The 27,613-nt window shown below is 40.4% G+C and overlaps 1 protein-coding gene and 1 non-coding gene across 2 annotated transcripts in view; one reads left to right on the top strand and one right to left on the bottom strand.

The window, feature by feature from the left end:
* Window positions 1-27,613, top strand: part of ETFA (electron transfer flavoprotein subunit alpha) — a 74,429-nt gene that overhangs the window by 31,369 nt on the left and 15,447 nt on the right. The window contains exon 9 of the mRNA XM_049778238.1: window positions 1,467-1,549. Within this exon, the coding sequence (XP_049634195.1) occupies window positions 1,467-1,549 (83 nt within the window). The remainder of the gene's footprint in view (window positions 1-1,466; window positions 1,550-27,613) is intronic.
* On the bottom strand, window positions 5,350-5,456 carry LOC125995850 (U6 spliceosomal RNA). Its single transcript, XR_007491176.1, has one exon. It is a non-coding gene; the product is annotated as a U6 spliceosomal RNA (small nuclear RNA).

Genomic DNA, 27,613 nt, shown 5'->3' with positions numbered 1-27,613 from the left:
CAATGAAGTTACATTTCTGTTTCAGTGGAACCAAACTTTATTAGATTCCTTTGTAGTCATCATTTCTGGATTTATGGCTGCATTACTCTAGTCTCTGCTTTTGTCTTCATAATCACTTATGCTCTTGAAATCTGTGTTGACTTTTCCTCTGTGTCCTCCTTATAAGGATGCATATGAATTTAGGGTCACCTAGATAATCTTTGACGAGTACTTCTTCTAGATCCTTAATTTTATGTCTTAACTTATAGGAGTTATGGACATAGGAGTGCAGAGTTTTTTTTGTTTGTTTGTTTTTGTTTTTGTATTGTGTTTTTGTGTTCCTAGGGTATATCCTTACGAGTGGTATTGCATGGAAGCTCAATTTCCAGCTTTTTGAGGAATATCCGTATGTTTCCCAGAAAGACTGGTCCAGACTGCATTTCCACCAGTAATGAATAAGAATCCCTTTCTCCCCACATCCACATCAGCATTGGTTGTTCTTGTTCTTTGTGATGTGTGCCAGTCTCAGTGAAGTGAGATATTTCATTGCTGTTTTGATTCACATTTCCCAGATAGATGACTAATAATATAGAGCTTTTTTTTTTTTTTTTTTTTTTTGGGCCACACCCGGCGATGCTCAGGGGTTACTCCTGGCTGTCTGCTCAGAAATAGCTCCTGGCAGGCACGGGGGACCATATGGGAGGCCGGGATTCGAACCAACCACCTTATGTCCTGGATCGGTTGCTTGCAAGGCAAACACTGCTGTGCTATCTCTCTGGGCCCATGAGGCTCAATTTTTTTTTTTTTTTTTTTTTTGGCCACACCCGTTTGACACTCAGGGGTTACTCCTGGCTATGCGCTCAGAAATCACCCCTGGCTTGGGGGGACCATATGGGACGCCGGGGAATCGAACCGCGGGTCCGTCCTATGCTAGGGCTTGCAAGGTAGACACCTTACCTCTAGCGCCACCTTCCCGGCCCCTGAAGCTCATTCTTAACTCCTGCAGGAGAGATGATTGCACTCCAGTGTCAGGATCCTTATTGACTCCTGCTCAGTGTTAAATTAAAAAACAAATCTTAAATAGAAAATATGACTAAACTTTTTATCTCATGTTATATTTGACTTTTTGCTTTATCTGGTAATGCTATAATAGAGGCAGTTTTTATTACAACCTTAAAATTGTGAAGGTACCACATGGCATACAATGTTCTGGAGGTTTTATGAATGTCTGCATGTCTTTCTCATAAACCAAGAAGGGAATACAAATTTAAAGTCTTAAATCGTTGAGTATAAATAGTAAGCATAAAGAAGAATAAAAACTTAGTAATAAAATGAATTCATACTTAGTTGTTAGAAAAGACCTTGATAAAATGAATTTCTAACTGTATTATAGTTGTGTGTGCTTTTTTTTTTTTTTTTTAGTTATCAGTAAATATTCCAATGAGCTGAAAATAAGACTTTTAAATCTAACATTTTCTCCCCTTTAGTTGGTGCTTCTCGGGCTGCAGTTGATGCTGGCTTTGTTCCCAATGATATGCAAGTTGGACAGACAGGAAAAATAGTAGCACCAGTAAGTATTACAATAAACTGTGTATGTGGAATTCTTTAGGGATAAGAACAATGTATATTTGCCAAAAAGTAAAAGTAATCTCAGTGATTTATGTTGTTTAGTATACCTAATAGTCATCTACCATAGTGAATGAGTCTGTCTAATAAGTTATGAGGCTTTTTTTTTGGGGGGGGGGGAGGCACAATCTGTGACACTCAGGGGTTACTTCTGGCTATGCACTCAGAAACCGCTTCTGGCTCAGGGGACCATGCTGGAGGATCAAACCACAGTCTGTCCTAGGTCAGCTGCATGCACGGCAAATGCCCTACCCCTGCGCCACCACTCCGGCCTCGAGAAACGTCTTTTTCTTTTTCATTTTTTTGATTTTTGGGCCATACCCAGTGACGCTCAGGGATTATTCCTGCCTATGCGCTCAGAAATTGCTCCTGGCTTGGGGGACCATATCGGATGCCAGGGATTGAACCATGGTCCGTCATGGGTCAGCCGCTTGCAAGGCAAACGCCCTATTGCTGTACCATTGCTTCAACCCTAAGGAAATTTTTTTGTGTTAATAAAATGCTTAGTAGTTCTTACATTTCTTATTTTTTCTAAATATTAAGGGGCTGGAGCAATAGTACAGTAGGTAGGGGGTACTTGCCTTATATATGGCTGACCTATGTTCAATCCCCAATATACCAGATGGTGACCAGAGCCCCCAGGAGTGATTCCTGAGTGCAGAACCAGGATTAGCCTTGAGAACCACTGGTACTCTAAAAACAAAAAATCTTTAAAGCAGAGCTACTTTATTAAATTCATATAACATCACCAAGTGAAAATTGGTAAAATGGCATATATATAGATTCAGATTAGCATTTTGTTGTTGTTGTTGTTGTTGTTTTTGGGTCACACTCGACAGCACTCAGGGGTTACTCCTGGCTCTACGCTCAGAAATCGGTCCTGGCAACTCGGGGGACCATATGGTTTGCCAGGAATCAAACCGGGATCTGTCCAGGGTTGGTGACATTCAAGGCAAACATTTGCTTACTGCTGTGCTATCACTCCGGCCTATACTCATATTTTAATGAACACCTCGTTTATTTCTGGAGTTTGTTTAGCTGCCTGAAATTCAGAAAATTCTGTTTCATGTGGGTTTGATTTGAGAATATTTTTTTCTTTTTGTTTTTTGAGAATATTTTTTAAAAATTGTTTTAAAATCTGGTTTTGTGTAACTACAAATATTCTTGAACTTTATTCTGAGATTCTGGGAGTTGTTTGGAAATAGTTTGAGCCTCTTGAAGTTTGCTTTTGATTTTTGTTATGTGGAAAGAGAGAGAAGCACTCTGTAATCTAGGACTGAGACAGCGCTTTTCTGAGTGCTTTTGCACAATGTCTCATGAATTATGAGGCTTTTCACTCTGATGGGTAGGAACATGAACTATTTCTGGGTTTGTGTGTGCCCTGGGGATGTTTCTTGTTTTCTTCTGATTGCTCTTCCCTTAGCCTTGAGTAGTTTCCTTATAGCCTTGTGCTAATGAGTACTCATTAAAGGTTGAGGGGGACTCTCTGTAGCTCTGTAGTGCTCCCTTGTAGACAGATTAGAGGGATGAATTATTCAGGGCTCTCTTACTAGTATTCCCTCCTCTTTATTCTCTTCCTCACAGGTTCCAGCCATATTGGCTCTCCAGATTTCCAGCTTCTTCTAAATTTAGACATCATTAAACTCCGTTTAGGTATCCTATCTGTACTGAAGCCTGGAAATCCACTGCAGTTAGTGAGGTGGAGCAATCACAGGGTCTTGCTTCCTTCTCCTCATTTAGAGAGCTTTGCTCTTCAGATCGTTTCAGAGGGTGTTTATGAAATTTTGTCCAGTTGTTTTAGGGTTTCAGACTTAATGGTAAACTTCTAGCTTGGTCTGGAGTGAAATGGTTGATTTAGGTCAATCATTCATTATTTCTGTAATCTTTTTTCTTGTTTTTGTCTGCTTTTTCCCCCTGCCCTCCTCTTTTCTTATTTTGTTTTTAGTAATTTTTTAGTGGCTCAGTGTTTTATGCATTATCTTTCAGAATAGTTGTGTGTCCATATATTAGAGAATTCCAACCAGTTCCATCTCTTTCAGCATTATTAGATGTAGTTGTTGAAGAGCCAGGCTAAGAAATGAACCTCCTGTTTTTTATTATAAATACCATTAAAAGAAAATAAATTTCAGATAAAATTTAATATGCATATGAAAATTTCAAAAATTCTCAAATGTTATTGACATGTTAGAATAACAAAAGAATAACAAAATGAATCTTTATATTTTGTATACATGAGGCTATACAAATTACATCAATAAACAACTTATAAGAACACAAATAGTCATCTGGCTGAGAAAAAAACGGAATATCTCCAAACATAGAAATTATATTTGAGGGCCCGGAGAGATAGCACAGCGGTGTTTGCCCTGCAAACAGCAGATCCTGGACCAAAGGTGGTTGGTTCGAATCCCGGTGTCCCATATGGTCCCCCGTGCCTGCCAGGAGCTATTTCTGAGCAGACAGCCAGGAGTAACCCCTGAGCAACGTTGAGTGTGGCCCAAAAAACCAAAAAAAAAAAAAAAAAAAAAAAGAAATTATATTTGAAACTAAATTCTTATATATATTTTGGAAGGGTCCAGATTTTGTGTCATACTTAGCATTGCTCAGGAGCTACCCCTGGCTCTGTGCTTAGGGATCACATCTGGCAGTGCTCAGGAGATCATATGGGATGTTACCAGGGACGGGACTTGTGTCAGCCTCTTGCAGTGAAAAGTGCCTTATCGGCCTGTCCTGTTTCTCCAACCCTACAACCTTGAAACTTTTTTAGGAGATGAAAATACAGGTGTGTATGTTTCAGGGTGATGAATTCCTCAAGCACGTAGGTTCTGAAAAACACTGAATGTTTATAATAAGAGAAATGAAAGGGCGGATATGTTTTAGTGTTACCATGAAATTAGTATTGAACTAGAAACCCTGAAAAGATTTATGGCATCTGTACCTCTCATATTTTGAGATCAGTTTTTAGTGCTTTTGTATTGTATTATAGACTTTGAGTAAGCTATAGAGATTATGGATTCATTTATAAGCCTATTAAGAATATCATAATTTGTTTTAGCCAGTATTAACTTGGCTGAACCAGAACCCTAGAATCCATTTTATTACCCTCATCAGTTCATTCAGTGTCCACTTGACATGTCTAGTGTAGGCTCACCCAGAACTTTGAGCCAAATAAATATGCAAAGTTTGTGATTTTTCTCACTAATTCTCTCTGGAAACATTGCCTTCCTTTCTATCCAGAATAACTGATCTTGTGGGAGGCCTACAAATACAACGAGGGAGAAAGTAGAAGTGAATGGTAGGTTCACTACATTATGCTTTTTCCCCAGTACCTAGGCTCCAATTCCCACAGAAACCTGTCTTCTCTGATTGATCTCTAATGTATTTAAACAGTTGCTATTTGGATTTTAGCCAGGTTTACAATTTTTCTTTATAGGAGAATCAGAGCCCTTAGGGTCATAAGCAAGAGTTCTGAGTTCCAAACTGAGTGCATTACCTTACGTGTATTGTGACTGGTACCAAGTTTTATCATTACTATCTTAAGTATTATTTTAATTAATACAACTTGATATTTTATTAGCCTTTTGGCAGCTGTATCTCACTCTTGGCATTGTATTGCCCATATTATATTTGTGGCTATATGAAATCCCTCTGTTTTGCCCCCCACCCCCACCCCATGCACCATTGGAACTGTCTTCCTTGTCTAGTAATAATGCAGTGTTTCTTTTTTGTTTTGTTTTGTTTTTTAAAAATATGGAACGCTTCATGAATTTGCGTGTCATCCTTGCGCAGGGGCCATGCTAATCTTCTCTGTATCGTTCCAATTTTAGTATATGTGCTGCCGAAGCGAGCACTTCTTTATAAAGATATAAAGATAAAGACACTTTATCTTTACTAAATGTGGCTCTATGCTTCTTTTTTTTGGTTTTTGGGCCACACCCGGTGGTGCTCAGGGGTTACTCCTGGCTGTCTGCTCAGAAATAGCTCCTGGCAGGCACGGGGACCATATGGGACACTGGGATTTGAACCAACCACCTTATGTCCTGGATCGGCTGCTTGCAAGGCAAACACCGCTGTGCTCTCTCTCCGGGCCCAATTCTGTCATTCTTATAAAAATAATTTACCTCACGCTCAGAAATCGCTCCTGGCTTGGGGACCATATGGGACGCCGGGGGATCGAACCGTGGTCCATCCTACGCTAGCGCTTGCAAGGCAGACACCTTACCTCTAGCGCCACCTCTCCAGCCCCTTAGATACATTTTTATTTGCTCATCACAGTAGTTTACAGATATATAAGGAAGATCACTGAATGCATGTATACGCATGGAACTATTTGCTGATTTATTCTCACTACAATAATACAGGCTCAGTGATTCTAATGATGAGAAAAAATACAGTAAGTTAACAATTTATTAGTGAAGTAAAGACTCTTTAGTTTTTAATTAGCCTTGTTTGGAAATACCAAATTTAACAAAGTTGTCATTTTTAAAGTACCACATTTGTGTATGTATTTGCATATTTATTTTCTGAACTATTTTTACCATAAAGTTGTCATTTTTAAAGTACCACATTTGTGTATGTATTTGCATATTTATTTTCTGAACTATTTTTACCATAACATCATGACTCTTAAATGTAGTTCTTTCCTATCTCAGGACAGAATCCAAGTTAGGATGAAATATTGTATTAAGTTGGCTCACGTTTAGCCTCAGACTCGGGGGAGGCCCTTTGTATCTGGGACTCACGGCAGAGCTTTCTTAATGTTTCTTTTGCTATTCCCCAAAGCTCCTACTTTTTGCAGCCAAGCCCTGCCTTTTATTTCTATTGGAACTGGAGAAAATTCAGGTAGAAGGGTAAACAAAAGGGACCGGGAAGGTGGCGCTAGAGATAAGGTGTCTGCCTTGCAAGCGCTAGCGTAGGATGGACTGCGGTTTGATCCCCTGGCGTCCCATATGGTCCCCCAAGCCAGGGGCGATTTCTGAGCGCATAGCCAGGAGTAACCCCTGAGCGGCAAACAGTGTGGCCCAAACACCAAAAAAAAAAAAAAAAAAAAAGAAGGGTAAACAAAAGTTGAATATTTTTATACTGAAACTAAGAGAACTGAAAGAATAAACTGTTCATTTACTAGATGTAGACTGAAAATTTGGCACTAGGTGCCAGGTCATATTAGGAAAACAAGATTTGTGTCCTGATGAACAGTTTCCCCAAGGTGCAAACAAACATTGCACAGGGTATGCATAATTTGGCCCAACATCAAGATCAGGGAAATACATGTATCTCCTGAGCCCTTAAATCAAGACTATTGATCGACAATCTTGCAATGTCTTTATTCTAGATAGTGGTTTCATAGGACTGCTTTTCATATATGACTGCTTGTCAATCCTTGCCTAATATTTTAGTGCCTTTTTCTGAGGAGCCAAGGTTTTTTTCTTTGGGTTTGCTATTCTGGCTTATTCTAGGATAAATTTCTGACTAGTGAGTTCATTACAGAATTTTTCTCCAATGAAATCTTTATCAGGAAGCCCCATCCAAAATGGAGATATGAGGTAGTGTACTAAGAATGTTACTAAGCTCTTTCTCTGTCTCTACTTTGCAGAGTCTCTGGTATCTCAGAAAAGTGACTCACAGTCAGGAACATTTTTTTTAAAGAATTTATTTTTTATTTTTAATTATGAGAACAAAGATGCAAAGAAAGAGGAAAAGGTAAAGTTACAGTGGAAGGACAATCACCCATAAACAGAATTCTTAGAAGAAAACCCCTTGCTGATGCCTTAATTTTGAACTTTCAGCCAAAGAACATTAAGAAAAATAAAACAGAACCCATGTACAATTACTTTGTCCCTCAAGTCCCCAGATTGTAGTACATTATAACATTTCTTAGCAGTACACAAAGCAATCTAAGGCCATAAAGCTTACGTAACTCCTTAAACATTGAAGGCATAGCATTTTCTTACATTTCCTTGCACATGCATATTGGTGTAAGTTAACCTCAAAAGTTTAAGTGGGTATTTTTTTTTAAGGATTAGAGTCAAAGGAGCACCGTAAAAATGGTATTAGAGTTGCAGTTATTGTTTGCATAGGCCCACCAAAATATGAGGGACATGGAAAGGAAAGCCTTGGCCTAAATACAAGGAGACCCTACCCCTGAAGTTTCCTGGTAGAAGACCAACTCTAGGTTCCAGGCAAACTAGTTTGTCCAATCCAAGTCATTGTCTATAGTGCCAATACACTTTTATTTTTCACAGTCTGTTGTTGGTATCATGTTTTTGTATTAAAGATCCTGGAATCTGCATATCCTAAATTGAAGTCAGGATGGTGTAGAGCATCCTCTAGTATCACCTCACAATAAAAGAGCAATGCAGAGAGCTCTGTCCTGTAAGCAGGACGTTGTTGTCAAGTCTTCTTAGTGTTGAGGGAAGTCTCTTTTGAGCAGGTCAATGTCAGAGCAGTGGTAGGGTCTTCCCTGGTAGAGGATTGCTTCCAGATGATGTTATAAATGACCTTGAATGAGAAAAAAAATTTTTATTACTTTATTTAAACATTGATTTACAAAGTTGTTCACAATACAGTTGTTTCTGGCCTTCCAGAAACTGGTGTGTTACACCCAACACCAGTGTAATAGTCTCTCCTTCATTGTCTCCGTGTTCTCACCTACTTTCAAGCATTCCAGCTTGGCAGGCACAAAATAATTTACTTCATATTGCTTGTCATAACTAAATCGTAATGGAATTATAGAAAACATTTCAGCAACAAAATTTGTCAAAAGTTTTAATCTTATAGTGGAGTCCTTAAATCATTATTTAAAAGTTTACGAAGCCGTTTTTGTTAGTCATTCTTGTTCGTTGAGTTTAGGTGGCTTTTATGCTTTCATATTTAACTTAGTGCATATCTCCTGAGATGTCAGTATTGAGGAATTTGGGGGTGTTACATGGGCACATACTCCAGGAATTTCTGGATCTGAGCCGGGTCAATGAGTTTACATGTCGGTGTCTGTGGGATGTGGCTGTGGCTGACAGGACTTCTGGAAAAATGGAGGGATAGGAGAAGGCTTTCAGTCCCCGCTCTTGAGAAGACCCCAGAGTTTTCAGCTCCAACACTGTCATAACTTGAGAGTTAGGTGTCTCTGCAGAGATTATGGTGGAGCAGTTAAGTTGGACCATTGGCAGGGCTGTGGCTGTAGGGTGTGAGTGTGACTCCCAGAGCTTTGGTAGGCTGAGAACATGGCCTGATCCCCTTCCTGAGGGTGCCCCAGAATTTTCAGTCATAAGAATAGTGTGCCTGGGCATTTTTGTATCTAGCTTGACATGTCTTCCAGGAATAACATGAATCTTTGGAGTTGGCCTGCTCTGTGAGCTGATATGTTCATGGCTATGGGATGTCTGTAGGTCCTGAAACGTTTTAAAAGCCATTTATATGGGTCCAGAGCTATAGCACAGTGGCAGGGCATTTCCTTGTACACGGCCAACTTAGGCCAGTCCTTGGTTTTAAATAAATAAAATAAAAGCCATTTATTTAGTTAAAAAAATGGAAAGACTTACAGAGGTTAGGCACTTTTCTTTTTTTTTTTTTTTTTTTTTTTTTTTTTGGTTTTTGGGCCACATCCGTTTGACTCTCAGGGGTTACTCCTGGCTATGTGCTCAGAAATCGCCCCTGGCTTGGGGGGACCATATGGGACGCCGGGGGATCGAACCGCGGTCGGTCCGTTCCTTGGCGCGCTTGTAAGGCAGACACCTTACCTCTAGCGCCACCTTCCCGGCCCCAGGCACTTTTCTTGTAAGAGCTGACCCCAATTCAATTTCTGATACTATATGGTCTGTCACTGCCAGGACTGACCCCTGAGCACCTCTGGATGTGGCCCCAAAGCAAAAATGAACCAAAAACAAATGAACAAGTTATTCTTTAGAAAATATGGGTTGGATTTCACAGCCTTAGACAGTTTTCCACAAATTCACCTGAACTGAATTTTTTTGGGGGGACTACACCCATTTTGATGCTCAGGGGTTACTCCTGGCTAAGCACTCAGAAATCGCCCCTGGCTTGGGGGAACCATATGGGACGCCGGGGGATCGGACCACAGTCCGTTCCTTGGCTAGCGCTTGCAAGGCAGACACCTTACCTCTAGCACTACCTCTCCGGCCCCTGAACTGAATTTTTATTTTGCCCTTTTCGTATACTGATAATTCGAAGTGAATTATCACCCCTTTTTCCTTTTGACTTTTGGGCTACACCTAGTAGAGCTCAAATCACTCCTGGTGGAACAGAGGGGGACCATTAAGCCCACTTCAAAAAGCATAATGATGCAAACTGAAAACCCAATGGATCTATATTTATCAAATAGATCCTTTTCTTTTTTTTTTTTGTTTATTTTGGGGTCACACTCAGCATCGCTCAGGGGTTACTCCAGGCTCTATGCTCAGAAATTGCACCTGGCAGGCTCAGGGGACCATATGGGATGCTGGGACTCAAACCACCATCCTTCTGTATGAAAGGCAAGCGCCCTACCTCCATACCATCTCTCTGGCCCCATAGATCTTTTTCTTAATATTAATATCTCTAGTTATGTTCTGGATACTATTTTTTAAATGTTGGCCTGCCTGCCACAATTTAGTCTGTTTCTGACATTGTGTAGCTACTTAAGCTTCATAGAACCCAATTCTATTTTATTTGTTTGGGCCATACCCAGCATTACTTAGGTGCTACTCCTGGCTAGCTCTGCGCTACAAATCACTCCTGGCAGGCTCGGAGGACCATATGGGATGCTGGTGATAGAACCTGAGTCAGCAGCGTGCAAGGCACCTGCTGTGCTATTGCTCAGGCCCCATGTATTTTATTAATAATGGTTTCCAATACATCTCAAATCATTCATTTCCCCTAATAATAAATGCACATATAAAGTATTTCAAATACCAGTTATTCACATTTGTTAGCTTATTTTTATGAACACAGTGGACACACTGGACAGTACTGATTTCTTTTAAAATGCTCTAAACACGTGCTAATATCAATACATGATGTAAAAATCTCTAAAGATGTGGGGCCGGAGAGAGAGCACAGTGGCGTTTGCCTTGCAAGCAGCCGATCTAGAACCTAAGGTGGTTGGTTCGAATCCTGGCGTCCCATATGGTCCCCCGTGCCTGCCAGGAGTAACCCCTGAGCACCGCTGGGTGTGACTCAAAAACCAAAAAAAAAAAAAAAATCTCTAAAGATGCATATAAATGCAAATAAGCTTAGCTAATAACCAAAGTTAATTAAACACATTTTACCTATCAAGGGTTTGCCTGGATGAAAGTGGGAAAGCAGGCAGTAATTGCCAATCTGTTCAGAGGGAAGTTGAGGAAGCTCTTTGGTGGCTCAGAGCAAGATACCATGAAGTTATGTCTTTTCTCGTGGGTTCTGGTACTCCAGAACAATAGGTCTGAATCGTGGTTCAAAGATTTTAGATTAATACACAGTGAGGTGAAAAAAAAAATCTAAAACTGGTTAGCTCTGTATGTTCCCTAGAACATAAGCTGCGATCTTGTCAAGAAAACAACTGAGAAATAGCTGCTATATAGAAGGGACAGTGTCTCTGATTCATGGGTACTTTAGCTGTCGTACTAATGAAAATTTATAACAGTTTTTAAAGATTTGGAGTAGTGACTTCAGATAGCAAAAATTCTTCAAGTAGGGGGACTTGAATGTGCAGATTAATTTGGGAAGAGTTCATATCTTTGAATTACGACCATAATTATGGGGGTTGGGCCAGACCTAGTGGCACTTAGGCTTATTTCTGGTGCTGCACTCAGGAATCACTCTTGGTGCTCAAGGGACCAGGTAATTAGGAAGCTGGTCATTGAACCTGAGTGAGTTGACTATAAGTAGAGCAGGCCCCGAAGTGGGTATTTTTATGTTACACTTAATTGGGTCAGTGATGGCTAAGTGAACATTGTTAATAGAAGAGAGGATGATAAACATTTTGGCTCTTTAAAATAAATTCTAGTGTTGTATTAGTAGGTATGATATAGGTATGTTGTATCACTAGATAGAATATCTTTAGCAGATAAAAAAGTTTGATTCAATAGACAGTGTCATTTAGCTAAATTTATTGATAAAGTTCAAACTTTCTAGTACTTTGCAGGGATTCAGCTCTTTATGTTTACTTTCCCTGTGACTTGGAAACATCATTTCTTTTTCCTTTCCTTTTTTTTTTATTTTTTATTTTGGGCTAAACCTGGTGACACTCAGGGGTTACTCCTGGCCATGTGCTCAGAAATTGCTCCTGGCTAGGGGGACCACATCGGACGCTGGGGGATCGAACCACTGTCCGTCCTAGATTAGCATGTGCAAGGCAAACGCCCTACCTTGCGCTACCTCTCTGGCCCCGACACATCATTTCTTAATCAGCTTTTGAACTACATAATGCTAATTTGTGTGTGTGTGTGTGTGTGTGTGTGTGTGTGTGTGTGTGTGTGTGTGTGTGTGTGTGTGTGTGTGTGTGTGTGGTTTTTGGGTCACACACGGCAGTGCTCGGGTTATTCCTGGCTTCATGCTCAGAAATTGCTCCTGGCAGACACGGGGGACCATAAGGGATGCCGGAATTTGAACTGATGACCTCCTGCGTGAAAAGCAAACGCCTTACCTCCATGCTATCTCTCCGGCCCCCATAATGCTAATTTTAATGATCTTTGTTAAATGTTCTAAAAATGACATATAGTAAACTTTGCCTAGTATATTTGGTACAAGTCCTATGTGTTAATATTTTTGCAATTAGAATTAAAAATATTCATTTGCTGAGAGAGATTTTTTTTCCTTTGAAATTATTCACAGTATTGTAGTCTTAACTATTATTTAAACTGATGCCTGGCAATTATTGGCTTTTCTATGCACATTAATTGTTGTTTAGCTTAACAGTATCAGATTTATGTTGTTACAGAATTTAGCTTTTTAGTGGAGGAGAGATTTGGATCACACTCTGTGGTGCTCAGGAGTTATTCCTGGGTCTTTGCTCAGAGGGATACCTGGTTGTACTCTAGGCACCTACTATGGTACTGGAAATTGAACCAGGGTTGGCCACTTTGCAAGACAAGGATCTTAACCCTTGTACTATCTTTCTAGTGCCCTTTACTCCCCCGTTTATTTTTTAAATATATTTAAAGAAAATGCATTACATAGTTGACATAACTGATAATACATTTTTTAGGGAGACCAAAAGCAACATTTTTTTAAAAAAAGAAAATTGAAAGAAAAACTAAAGAGATGGAAGAAAAAGGAAAGAATATTTTTGAAAATTATTGACTCAAAATAAATTTATTGAAGCAGCAGCAGAAAGTTTAGTAAGCACTTAAATAAAAAAGAATGAGTTAAAAAAAATACAGTAATAATGGTGTGAGAGTGGCAATTGTTGTTTGCATTGGCACAGCAAAATTTGGGTTAAAAAAAAAAAAGAGCCTGAGCCTAAATACAAAGAGACCTTATCCCTGAAGTTTTCTGGCATAGGACTGACACTGGGTTCCAGGCATAATTTTTTGTTTAATTATTTAAAGAGCATGTATCACTAAATAGACATAGTTGATCGTGATACATTTGTTTCTAGATAAGTGAGAACAAAAATTATTTTTAAAAAGAAGAGGGGAAGGGCCGGAGAGATAGCACAGCGATAAGGCATTTGCTTTGCATGCAGAAGGACGGTGGTTCAAATCCCGGCATCCCCTATGTTCCCCCGAGTGAGCCAGGATCTATTTCTGAGCGTAGAGCCAGGAGTAACCCCTGAGCGCTGCTGGGTGTGACCCAAAAACAAAAAAAAAAAAAAAAAAAAAAAAGAGGGGAAAGGGGCCCCTTCCTTTTTAGAGATAGCATGGAGAAAAGGCGTTTTTGCCTTGTATGCAGAAGAACGGTGGTTTGAATCCTGGCATCCCATATGGTCCCCTGAGCCTGCCAAGAGCAATTTCTGAGTGTAGAGCCAGGAGGAACCCCAGAGTGCTGCCAGGTGTGACCCAAAAACCAAAAAAAAAAAAAGAGGGAAAATTGAATAATACCAGTGACAAGCAAATTTGTGAAAATTATTGTATCTTCGATGGGATCATCAAGTCATTGTCAGAAGGTTTAGTAAGGGGCCGGAGAGATAGCATGGAGGTAAGGCGTTTGCCTTTCATGCAGAAGGTCATCGGTTCGAATCCCGGCGTCCCATATGGTCCCCCGTGCCTGCCAGGAGCAATTTCTGAGCATGGAGCCAGGAGTAACCCCTGAGCACTGCCGGGTGTGACCCAAAAACCACAAAAAAAAAAAAAAAAAGAAGGTTTAGTAAGTTCTTATTGCTAGCTATAACCATTCTGTTACTTCATTTGTTTCTGAATGTTAAGTGACTTCATCTACACATTGGCATCTAACTTGGTGTATTCCTATAGGGGTGACAGTTTGACAGTTTAAAGAAAAGTAAGTTGTCGTGGCTTCGCGATCCAGGAATCCAAAGCATCATTGCTGATGCTGCAGCTTTTGTGGAGATGTGTTTTTTTGGTTTCCATGTCTCCTTGGAAGTACAAGTGGGAGGGTGCCTGTATTCAAAAATAGTCCTGGTGATGTCAGTCCAAATACCAGCATACCTAGAGTTTTGGTCAGATTGGTGTCTGCAGAGAGCCATGAGGAGTGGTGAAGCAGGGCCATAGGCAAAATAGCCATTGTGGTTGATAGGTACAGCAGGCATGGCTTGAGCAGGGCAGGAAGTTGTCCCACCTGCTCCCAAGATTGCCAGCTTTCATCCATGTGGCCAGTATTCCCATGACTTTCCGCAACTTGGTTTATATCTCAAGAAAAGATTGCGTCTGGAGCTGACCAGGTACAGACTGATGCCTACGTTTGTGACTTCCCAGGACTTTTGAAGCCAGACATACTTAGTTGTGACTTTATAATTTTTCATTTTTTTTAAATTGCCTTTTAGAGGCCCTGTTAATAACTTTATTAGAATAGTCACCTGAGCATATAACATAAACATATTACAATCATTAAAGAATTTTTAATGCCTTTTTATACGTAGTATGGCTTCTTAGTGAAAGTAAATGACTTATACGTTGGTATTTTACTAGAGATTACTGTTCCACTTATAGTGTTGAGACCAGATTAAGAATCCATTTGGGGAGAATTTACTCAGAGAATAAATTTTGTTTCTGGGTTCTCCTTTGGAAATTCCCTAATGTTGGGAAGTCTGTGTAAGAACAAACTATAGTTCTTTGTATGCATCTGGGGCTGAATTTGTGGCCTGCTTTTCTGACTTGCTAAAAAGCTAAAGATTTCTTACTGCATTATCCAGCTTAGCTTTTAACTTCAGGAGAACCATGTTCACAAATGGATGCTTTATTCCTATGGGGTTGATACAGAAGCATTAAGTTGTACTGAAATATTCATATCTAAGTGCATTTAGCTGAAAGCAATTGATGTTCTGTTCCCAAGAGAATAAGAAGAAATACTGTCTAGGCCTGCAGTCCAGCAAGCACCCTAAACATGCTTCGTAGAGGTAATTACATGGCCTAGATGACCACGGCCCTTGACCGCTGAAAAGGACCAAGAAGTTACACAATTTATAAACTGTACTTTGGGTGCATGAATTGGTTGTATGATAGTTAAAAACTGACTAAAAACTTATTCCTGTTTGTATCTTTGAGTTTCAGCTATTTTCTTGAGCTGTGTATTCTGAACCAATATTAAGAAGATTTTTTTTTTTTATCTCTTACCATTTTATATATAAAGTTGGAATTTTGTCTTTGTTTTTTGGACTATACCTGGCAGTGCTTGGGGATTGGATTACTCCCAACTTGGTGCATGGGCAGCCCTAGCGGTACTTGAGTTCAAGTCATGGGCCTCTGCCTGTCAAGTACATGCCCAGCCTTATGAGCTATCTCAATAACCCCCTAAGTTGAAAACTTAAATTTTGGAAACTGGGGCCCGGAGAGATAGCACAGCGGCGTTTGCCTGACAAGCAGTCGATCCAGGACCAAAGGTGGTTGGTTCGAATCCCGGTGTCCCATATTGTCCCCCGTGCCTGCCAGGAGCTGTTTCTGAGCAGACAGCCAGGAGTAACCCCTGAGCACCGCAGGGTGTGGCCCAAAAACAAAAAAAAAAAAATTGGAGACTGTTGAATTCTTTCTACATATTGTGACTGTTTTAAAAGGATAAATTGATTTTACTACTAAAAGGATAAATTGATTTGTCTTATAGTTGATCTTATAATTTAAGAACTGACTCGAGAATCAATAAGAATAGAGAGCAAATCTTTAACTATCTTGCTATGGTTGTTCAGAAGAAAAAAATATTCTAAATTTTTGTTCTAATTGTAGCTATAGTTTTCATTCTTTCATATAAAACTAATTTTCTGTTATGTAACTGAGATTTGCTAAACATACACATAAATCTGAGGAATTAAGGTTCTGCACTATTATTCAATGTAATATTTTATTTATTCAAGGTAATATTTATTCAGTGAATAATTGATTATTTAACCTGTATTTCCACCTTTGTATTCATTTCAGAACTAAAAATATGATTAAAATCTTATACAAATGAATATTTAAGTAACTTAGTTTAATGTGATCATATCAGTATTAACTAGATAGTCTTAAAAGAGATTTGGTAAGTGGTATTGGGGCAAGGGACTGTATTCCATTCTTTAAAAATGTGAGATTACTTAGAATAGGAGAAAGCAATGTTGGGCCCTTAGACCTTATAATGGCCTGTAAAATCATGTGGTCTGACCCTTATAGACCAGGACAAACATGAATGCATGCCTGCTGCTCATTGCTATTATATGACCCCTTAATGATGTCATAGTATCCAGAGAGCCCTGAGTAGAGAAAAGCTTCCACCCCTGACTTATTTAAGTTGTCTCTAGTTTGTTATTGCTTACAGATACTCTTTTCTACGTTATTACTTCTCAAATTATTTTTTGCAGGGTGGGGGAGAAAGTAGGGCTACACCTGGCAGTGCTTAGGACTCTGCTCAGGAATGATGATAGTGGTCAGAGGATCAGTATAAGGTGCTGGGGATCAAACCCAGGTTATCTGCATGCAAGTCAGCTCTGCACCTGTTATACCATCACTCCAGCCCCCTTCCCCCCTTTTTGTTATTTTTGGGGGGCCACACCCAGAAATCCTCAGGGGTTACTCCTGGCTCTGTGCACAGAAATTACTCCTGGTAGGTTTGTGTGATTATATGGGATGCTGGGGATCAAACCTGTGTAGGCCATGTGCAAGACAAATGCCCTACCCGCTGTGCTATTGCTCTGGCCCCTCTCCCTTTTTTATTTTTCAAGTTCTTCTAAAAACTATAAGCTGCTTTAAGGAGTCTTTTAGTAACTTGGATTGAACTGTACAACTCTGGCTGCTCTTATTTTTAATGTTTTCTTTTAGACAGTTTTAGATTTATTGATAAACTATGTAGTGAGAATTCCCACACATTTGTACCTGGTTTCACATATGTTTATATGCTTGCTTATATTTTTTAACATGATTTTCTTTTTTTTAATTAATATCTTTATTTAAACACCTTGATTACAAACATGATTATGGTTGGGTTTCAGTCACGTAAAGAACACCCCCCTTCACCAGTGCAAGATTCCCATCACCAATGCCCCAAACTTCCCTCCTCCCCACCCCACCCCCGCCTGTACTCGAGACAGGCTTTCTACTTCCCTCGTGCATTCTCATTGTTAGGATAGTTCTCAAAGTAGCTATTTCTCTAACTACACTCATCACTCTTTGTCATGATGAAGTGAGCTGGAACTTCTAGCCCTTCTCTCTTTTGTCTCTGAAAATTATTGCAAGAATGTCTTTCATTTTTCTTAAAACCCATAGATAAGTGAGGCCATTCTGCGTCTTTCTCTCTTCCTCTGACTTATTTCACTCAGCATAATAGATTCCATGTACATCCGTGTATAGGAAAATTTCATGACTTCATCTCTCCTGACGGCTGCATAGTATTCCATTGTGTATATGTACCACCGTTTCTTTAGCCATTCATCTGTTGAAGGGCATCTTGGCTGTTTCCAGAGTCTGGCTATGGTAAATAGTGCTGCAAGGAATATAGGTGTAAGGAAGGGATTTTTTTGTATTGTATTTTTGTGTTCCTAGGGTGTATTCCTAGGAGTGGTATAGCTGGATCATATGGGAGCTATGATTTTATTTTCTGAAGTAAAAACAGGTTTTATTTGGAGGTACAGAGGTAAGGGAGGGAAAGGATAAGAAAGAGAGTAATGAGCCCAAGAGAGCACAACCACCTAGGGAAGAAGGAAAATCTACATCTCAAGAGGGAGCTATGGTCAGGTAGCACATGTGGACGCATAGACCCAGGGAGCAAATGTGCTGACATGTTTATTTTGGAGACCTGCCAGAACCACAAGGTGCTTGCATTTTTTGAAGATAAAGAATTGTTTGATCATTTCTGATAAGGCCATAGCTGTTTAGTAACTTCTTGTTGTGGTAAAATATAACCAAATTAGTCATTTTAACTTTTTTGCCTTTTGTATGATAGCTGTTTTAAGAGTATAATTCAGTAGCATTATATTCACAATATTGCATAATCATCACTGTCTTGATAGAGAATTTATCACAACTCTCATCAACATATACATACCCATGAATAGCCTCTGGTAATTACAAATCTCTATATCAAATCTCTGCGTGCCCACTCCAGGTATTTTATAAACATGTAATTATAAAATGCCCTCTGGTTCTTTTCATTTAGCACGTTTTTGTAATTCATGTTGTAGCATTTTCTTGTTTTGGGGCTACACTGTAGTTGATGCTCAGTGGTTACTCCTGCTATGCGCTCAGAAGTCGCTCATGGCTCAGGGGACTATATGGGATGCCGGGGATCCAACTGAGGTCCATCCTGGGCAGCTTCGTGCGAGGTAAACGCCTGATTGCTGCATTATCGCTCCGGCCCCACCACCTCTTTCCTATAAATTCCTACACAAATTGTTCTTTTTCCGTTTTAGCCATACCTGGTGATGGTCAGGACTTACACCAGGCTCCACACTCAGGGATCACTCCCGACGAGCGCAGGAACTGTGTGGGGTGCTGGGTCTTGTAGGAAGCAAGGCAAACGCCCTACCCACTGTACTACTCCTCTAGCCTCTTACACATTGTTTTAAGCTTTGTGTACAAATGCAGGGCTTCAGTCATGCAAGAAATGCACTCTTCCACAGATACAGCCCACATCCCACATAATTTGATTTGTTTGTTTTGGGGCCATACCCGGTGGTGCTCAGGGGTTACTCCTGGCTCTGCACAAAGAAATCGCTCTTGGCAGGCTCAGGGGACCACGTGTGATACCGGGAATTGAACTGAGGTCTGTCCTAGGTCAGCCGCGTGCAAGCAAACGCCCTACCACTGTGCTCTGGCCCCATGTTATATAGATTTTTAATTTTTTATTATAACACTGCGATTTACCAAACTTGTTCATAATACAGTCATTTCTGGCATTAAATATTCAATAGCTAATCCTACTACTGATGCGACCTTCCCTTCCCCAGTGTCCCACTTTCCTACCCACCATCCTAGCCTGCACCGTTGCAGGCACAAATTCACTTTCTATTGTTTGTTACAAAGGCAAGTGATGAATTATCAAAACTTAGATTAACAGGGTCAATTTGAAATAATTGTTACATCTCTCCATGGTGTTACTAAGGTTAGTTTCTAAGGATTTATTGGGCTGTGGTTGGTGCTAGTTGAGCCTTCTCTATTATTTGTTTAGGCTCACTGAGCTTGGTAGATTTTTATGCAACTTTCCCATCAGATTTTCTGTGATGCTTTTGGGCTGACACTACTATGGATTTTTTTTTTTTTTTTTTGTGGTTTTTGGGTCACACCCGGCAGTGCTCAGGGGTTATTTCTGGCTCCAGGCTCAGGAACTGCTCCTGGCAGGCACAGGGGACCATATGGGGCGCCGGGATTAGAACTGATGACCTCCTGCATGAAAGGCAAACGCCTTACCTCCATGCTATCTCTTCGGCCCCACTACTATGGAATTTTGAGGTGTGCAAGTGGTTGCCGCTGTCAAGGATCTAGAGATCTGAAATAAATTTGGTGGCTTGGAAGTTTGATAAGATGAAATGGAGCTGGGCTGTTTCTGATGGAGGGTGGAGGGTGTGGCAAGGGCTGATGTGGCTTCATGCAGGAAGGGCAGTTTGCCCCCACCCATTCTGAGAAAAGATCCAAAGTACCTGGGAAGCATTGATCATCTTTAATTGTCTTTTGGAGCTTGGTAGGGAGCTGGGCCGTTTTTCTGCTGATGTTGGGTTTGAGCAGAGGTTGCTGGGCTCCTCAGTAGCACGTGTGTGTGTGTGGGGGGCATCCTACCCACTCTACTATTGCTCCAAACCCTTGTTAGTGAATTCTATTTTTTTGGGGGGGGCACACCCATTTGATGCTCAGGGGTTACTCTTGGCTAAGCGCTCAGAAATTGCCCCTGGCTTGGGGGGACCCTACGGGACGCCGGGGGATTGAACCGTGGTCCTTCCTTGGCTAGTGCTTGCAAGGCAGACAGACACCTTACCTCTAGCGCCACCTCACTGGCCCCGTTAGTGAATTCTTAAGAAAATATTTTACCTTTGTATTTGAAAAACTATGTGACTAGATTTATATTTGAATGAAAAGAAGAGGTACACGGGGCCGGAGAGATAGCATGGAGGTAAGGCATTTGCCTTTCATGCAGGAGGTCATCGGTTCGAATCTCGGTGCCCCATATGGTCCCCCGTGCCTGCCAGGAGCAATTTCTGAGCCTGGAGCCAGGAATAACCCCTGAGCACTGCCGGGTGTGACCCAAAAACCACAAAACAAAAAAAAAAAAAAAAAGAGGTACACATTGGTAGATATATATATGTAGATATATATAGTAGTATAAATTGCCACCTGATTTGGACAAATTTGGCGGACTGAATATGGAGACTGCATTAGGAGGTGCTCAGTACCTATTCCTGGTTCAGGAGTTACCCCCAGCTGTTTTTAAGGATAGAACCAGGTTCAGCTACAGGCCAGGTAAGCACCTTATCTCTCCAGTCAGGAGCATATTTTATCTAGAATAGTTATGAAGATAATATTTTCCTTTTTGGGGGGTGGGGTATGATTCAGTAGGGACTACATGGAGGAATTTATACTTAGGGGTGAATTTAGGATTTCAAAGAATCTTTGACAGAAAACTTCAAGCTACATATTCTCTGTCTAATAAACAGTCCAGTATCAACTGAACTGTAGGATGTCCTTTCATGTAAGGAGCTTTCAGTGGATCAGATGAGGACTTCCGCATCACTTCTGTAAGTCAGTACTCTGAAAATTTCACAGTTCTTTGGAACAAAATACTGACTTAATTGAAAACCAGATCAAAGTTTTGATCCAAAAGTATTAGCTAGCTTTCTGTTCAGATCAGATATACTGAAACAAATATTAATAATAAATAACAAGCAAGAAGTAAATTCCTCAGGCTTGTTCTTCTGTAAGTTATTCTCCCATGTGTGTGTAAGATCTGTTTAATATTATTTATCTTTTGGTTTCTGGGTTATAGCTGACAGTGTTCAGGGCTTACTCCTGGCTCTGCACTCCTGACAGTGCTCAGGACCATATGGGATGCTGGGAATGGAACTCTGGTTGGCTGCATGCAAGGTAAACACCTTACCTGCTGTACTATTGCTCTGGTCTGTCAAGACAAGTTTTATTTTTTTTTTAATTTTTTATTTTTTTGTTTTTTGGGCCACACCCGGTAACGCTCAGGGGTTACTCCTGGCTATGTGCTCAGAAGTTGCTCCTGGCTTGGGGGACCATATGGGACAACGGGGGATCGAACCGTGGTCCGTCCAAGGCTAGCGCAGGCAAGGCAGGCACCTTACCTTTAGCGCCACCGCCCGGCCCCCAAGACAAGTTTTAAGGACAGGCAGGTGACATGCAGGTAGTTGTTAGAAAACTTGAAAAATAATAGACTGCCTCACTGCTTGGGATAAGGAATCCAAACCTAGTACCAATAGATATGTCTATCTGGTAAAGAAACTAGAAAATGTGGGACCGGAGCAGTGGTGCAGAGCAGTAAGGCACTAGCCTAGGACGGACCACAGTTTGATCCCCCAGCGTCCCATATGGTTCCCCAAGCCAGGAGAGATTTCTGAGCACATAGCCAGGAGTAACCCTTAAGCATCACTGGGTGGCCAGTAAAACCAAAATATTAAATAAAAATCAGAAAATGTATTTCAGTATACTTCACAAAGAGACATTCATTGTATTATATGATAAATCCTATAAATTCCACTACTTATTTTGGTGTGTGTGTGTTTTGAAGGTCTTTGAGTAAAGAGACCTAAGTAAACAGTTGTCATTTTTTTTTTTTGGTTTTTCGGGCCACACCCATTTGACGCTCAGGGGTGTCATACCTTCATCATGACTTCATCAAAGCCTGCAGTGAAGAGAAAGATTGATGACGAGCGCAGACAATTTTAGGAAAAGTGGGAGACGCCGCATTTCTTTGTTGAGCACAGGGGCATCCCCACATGTCTTATTTGCTCAGAGAAAGTTGCAGTGCACAAGGAATACAACTTGAAACACCGTTATTCAACTAAACATGCTGAGGAATGTTCAGAATTTCAAGGAAATGAGAGCCTAGCAGGTTGCCAGTCTTAAAGCATGTCTAATGAGGCAACAAGATTTCTTCAAGAAAGCAACCAAAGAGAATGTGGCATCAGTCGAAGCTAGTTACATGGTTAGTGAGATGATTGCTAAGGCAGGGAAACCATTCACAGAAGGAGAGTTTGTTTAAAAAAAAAAAATGCATGTTACAGGCTGCAAGTATCATCTGTCCGGAAAAGAAAGGTCAGTTTAGCAAAATCAGCCTTTCTGCCAACACTGTGGCAGAATGCATTTCTGACATGTCAAGTGACATTTATCATCAACTGTGTGAGAAAGCCAAATGTTTTGATGCATACTCAGTTGCTCTTGACGAGGGCACATATATAACAGACACTGCGCAGCTCAAAAATTATGTCCGTGGTGTTGATTGCAATTTTGAATTGACAGAGGAGCCGCTCACAATAATTCCAATGCATGGCCAGACCACCGCTAATGAGATATTTCAGCATCTGTGTGATGCCATTGAGAATGCAGGTTTGCCATGGAAGAGGTTTGTTGGAATAATAATCGATGGAGCACTATTGATGACAGGGAGGAAAAATGGACTGGTGGCACTTGTTCAAAAAAAACTTGAAGAGGAGGGTGTAGAGAAGGCCACTGCTCTTCACTGCACTATCCATCAGCAGGCCCTTTGCAGTAAATGCCTGCCGTGTGACAATGTGATGTCTGTTGTGAAATGCATCAGCCAAATCAGATCCAGGGGCTTAAAGCACAGGAGGTTCCATGCTTTTTTAGAGGACATGGAGTCAGAATATGGAGATGTGCTCTATTTTACCGAGGTACGTTGGCTCAGCAGGGGAAATGTCCTGAAAAGATTTTTTCAGTTGAGAGAAGAAGTGAAAGCCTTCGTGGAGAAGGATGGGAATGCTGCTTCTGAGTTGAGTGATCACAAATGGCTCATGGACTTAACTTTTCTTGTTGACATCACACATAAGCTGAATGTACTACACAAGATGTTACAAGGCCCGGGGCAGCTTATCAGTGCTGCCTATGACAACGTGAGAGCATTCTCCACAAAACTTGTGTTATGGAAATCCCAGCTCTCTCAGACAAACCTTTGCCATTTCCCAGCATGCAAGGAATCTGTGGGTGCAGGCATACCATTCAGTGGTGAGAAATATGTTGATGCTATTTTTAAGCTAGAGAAGGAATTTGATCACAGATATGCAGCCTTCAAAAAGCACAGAGCCACTTTCCAAATTGTTGTGGACCCCTTTTCCTTTGATGTGCAAGATACCCCTCCTGTGCTTCAAATGGAGCTCATTGACCTGCAATGCAACTCTGATTTCAAAGCCAAGTTCAGAGAGAGTAGTGGAAAAGCAGACATGCATGGGCAACTTTTGAGAGAATTGCCCCCCAGCTTCCCTGAGCTTTCCCGAATGTTCAATGTGCCTTTTTGGGAGCACATATTTGTGTGAAAAGTTATTCTCCACATTAAACTTCAATAAGTCAAAGTACAGGTCTAGACTTAATGATGATCATCTTCAAGCCATACTGAGGGTCTCAACTGCTTCCTCACTAAAGCCAAATGTGGTTCAGATTTGTGAGAAGAAGCGCTGTCAAGTCTCTGGCAGCAAGGAATAGGCAAAAGATGCCATGTTCAGAAGAACTGTTCATGATCTTCACTCAATATTCTATTCATGTTCAGAAGAAATAATTAAAACTGTTAATAATGACATTTGAGGACTTTTTTTTTTTTGTGAAATCCCTTATGTGGCCCTGCCTCACCCTGACTTTGCCTTCTGCGGCCCCCATGTAAATTGAGTTTGAGACCCCTGATCTAGAAGGTAGTTCTTCTGGGAATAAAGGAATTTCAAGCCTGGTTTTTTAAAAGAGGAAGCAACACTGGCTTAGTTTTTCTGCTTTGAAAGCTGCAGATTTAACAACTCTTACTTACATTCATATTTCATGTAAACAAAAAGTAAATGTTGAAATATTTCCTTTCTATGTTTAAAGTTAAATCAGATTTGAAGTTTCTGCAGGCAGAATATTGTTCCAGTTCCAGAATAAAATCAGTATATGTGTTTATAGCATAAACTTAAGTAAGCTCATGTTTATTTTTTTTTTAATGTGACCATTGATATGTCGTGGTACCTATATCTAGGAAATGTATTGCTGTGGAAATTGTGTTGAAATTACGTAGAGAAATTTCCTCAGCATCTTAGGTCAGCCTGTGATGTCTGACAGTTATAGTTGCAAGAGATTTTAAGTTTATAATTGGTATTCAATGAAAAAGGGAAGCTACAAATATCAATGAAAATTTCCCAATACATTATCTGAAAATAAGTGTACATTATCTGAAAATAAGTGTAACTTGTAATCAAGGTTACTCCTGACTCTGTACTTAGGAATTACTCCAGGTGTTGATATCCTCTTATGGTGGATTGATGTAATAGTTGTCTTCTGCCTCTAATCCCTACTGCTGCAATTTCACGCCAGCCATATATGCCTCTTTTGAGAGAGAGAGAGGAAGAGATAGAGAGAAAATTGGGACCAGAGTGGTGGCAAAAGCACTCTAACTGTCTAAATGATCTTTTTTGGAGTTGGTATAAGCGAAGCAAGCATAAACTGAGGGGGGGGAGAGAGAGAGCGAGCGAGAGAGAGAGAGAGAGAGAGAGAGAGAGAGAGAGAGAGAGACACCTTGGAGGTCTCGTCTTCCTTTTTTAGTTCTATAATTACCATGATTCTGATTTGACATGCCAAGTCACATGTGGCCATTGGGGACCTGTAATGGGGAGAATTGAGGTTTTATATTAGAATCAATTTTTTCTGGTTTTTTTTTGGGGGGGGGGCAAACCTGGTGACACTCCTGACTATGTGCTCAGAAATTGTTCCTGGCTTGTGGGGGGGCCATATGGGACAGCAGGGAATCAAACTAGATTAGCACATGCAAGGCAGATGCCCTACTGCTTGTGCCACCGCTCCGGCCCCAGTCTTCTCTGTTTCTTTGTACATAATTTAATGTGGCTAAGTTTTTAGTTCTGAGACTTATATTAGATTTTTTTACATCTCTTTTGGATGCAACAACTACATGGAGCAAAATTTCTTAAAAGTAAACAAGAGATAAAGGTTTTCTCCTTCATTTTTACATTCAAATCCACTGGAGAACATGACCCAAATACGACTTTTTGGATTCCAGGCGCGACTTCCATTTTTGTTGTTCTCTGAATAATGCTGCCCAAATCCCTTTCCTCCTCCTGAGAACATTGAGCATGTATAATTCCACGGGCTGATTAGATTTTTGTGAAAGTATTAAGGTTCCTTTCCAGCCCCCTTCCTGTTTCTCAGACATGGAGTTATGTCGTCAAGTTAGGACCAATAAGACCTGCTTTCAAAAGCTTAACTTTTTTGTGAGAGGGAAGCAGGACAGACGGGATAAGCTGAGAGAGTGGACTCATGCCAGGCAGAGTAGAGCTGATGATGGGTATGGGCTCTCATCTCCTGCTCCACTGCCTGCATCTAAAGACCTTCCCTTTTATCACATCTTAGTGGAAGGCTCAGAGGGTAGGACACTGCATAGAGGCCAGAACTCTAGTAGGCTGGTTTTACTTTTGTCTGTATTAAATTTCAGATATGTATGACTTTAACTTTAATCTCTATTAAATGGTGAGGATCTTGATGGCACAAGACAAAGATGAAATCTCTCTTGCCTGTAAGGTACCATGACATTATCCACAACAGTAAGGTAATAGGAAGTTACATCGTATTTGTATCATAGGGGTTCAGGGTACCCAGCCATTCTGCTTGTCTGTCAAATTGTTTTATATGGAATAAGGAAAAAAACATTGGAAATTATTATAGTAAAACAATGCTCTAATGACTGATGATGATTAATGCCTACTCAGCTTTATGTGATTGCTTTAGGACCATAAGAGTCCACTTAGTCACTCTGGGGCCTAACAGCATGCCTATGGTGACCTATGGTCACCATAATACTGCTTCCTGGGAAAGCAGATATTCTGCTAAGGATTAAACCTTCATGGTAACCCTGTGAAGTGTAGAAATTCTGAATAGTGTTTCAGGTATGCACATTGAGGACTGGAACAGAGAGGCTACTGGTCCACCGTCCATGAGCATCAGGAAAAAGAACTGGGATTCAGCTTCGGCCCTGTTACTTCAGAATATAGGTACTTAGGCCCAGAAATACACTTCTCTTGTGAAGCTCTCTAAGGGCCTTTACCACAGCATTTCTCAGCCCTGTTTCTGTTTTCAGCTTAGCGCCTTGTCAAACCATTTAGCTCTTTGCCCCTAATATCTCTGGATGAAAAACTGTGTAGTCTTTTTTTTAGTTTTTGTCAAAAGAGGATTTGTGCTGCCTGGCCAGTCTTTGTCTGTATCGAAGCAAGTGCTGTTTCTTCTATTTCAGAATAACCTGGTTTTCCTTCCTTTCTCTGACTTGACTCCTCACCACTCCAAACTCCTGAAGTTTAGTCCAAACTAAACTACCTCAGCCACTGTAAGGTTTATCTAGTGTCATTCTTTTCTATTCATTCGCCCACTGCTAAAGAGGTTAGGATTTTATTTCAGAACTCTTCTTTCTGTGTCTGTGCCTTCCTTTAATCCCACCCCTTTTTGAATCCTATCTCTTTTGAACTCCTAATTGCTATTCTCCCCTCCAAAGTGCCTCTTAATTTTCTCTCTAGATTATCTTTCTTATTTAGAGGAAAGTGCCTCAGGGCAGGGATTGCCTTGTTCTGTTGTGAAACTGTGTCTAAAGTGCTCCATAAATTAGTGTGTGAAGAGTTTGATACATACTAATTATTATTATTATTATTGAAACACAAAAATATGCTTTCTGGATCATGAGGAAGCATCCTATGATATTAATCTAATTGACTTGTGCATATTATTAAAACAAAAAAAAAGGGAAAAGCCTGTCTTCCTGCCTGAGTGCTATCAGATCTCAGACAGCAGCCAAAATCCCACTCATTTGGGACTGTTGTTCAATGCTTTCATACTTATTTAAAGAACCATGTTTGCAGGACAACAAAGTAAGGCCCTGTTGGTCAATGTGGACCTACTTAGACTGTTTAAATGGTCCTCAAAGGGCACAATAGTCCAGAGCAACTACCTTTGATTCACTTTGTACCAGAATCTGGTTTTGTATTTTTTTTTTTTGGTGAAGTTTATGGTTAAAGCCAATAGCATTTCTTTCTTTCTCAGTAAAGTAAATTTCATTTGTATTATACTGATGTAGTTGTTTATTGCCAGGGTGAATTAGCATTTGATACTGTACTGCCACGGAGGGCTTCAAGGACTTGTTGAATTTTAATGTAGACATTTATGTCAGAAAGATTCATTTACAAACCTATTGATGCTTTCCAATGCTTGTTTTGAGAACCCTGCTTAGAGAGTAGTGAGACAATGTCTGTTTTCTA

Source organism: Suncus etruscus, chromosome 1 (genome assembly GCF_024139225.1).
Source record: "Suncus etruscus isolate mSunEtr1 chromosome 1, mSunEtr1.pri.cur, whole genome shotgun sequence".
In the NCBI taxonomy this organism is placed as follows: domain Eukaryota; kingdom Metazoa; phylum Chordata; class Mammalia; order Eulipotyphla; family Soricidae; genus Suncus; species Suncus etruscus.
This window is presented reverse-complemented; position numbering and strand designations above follow the sequence as displayed.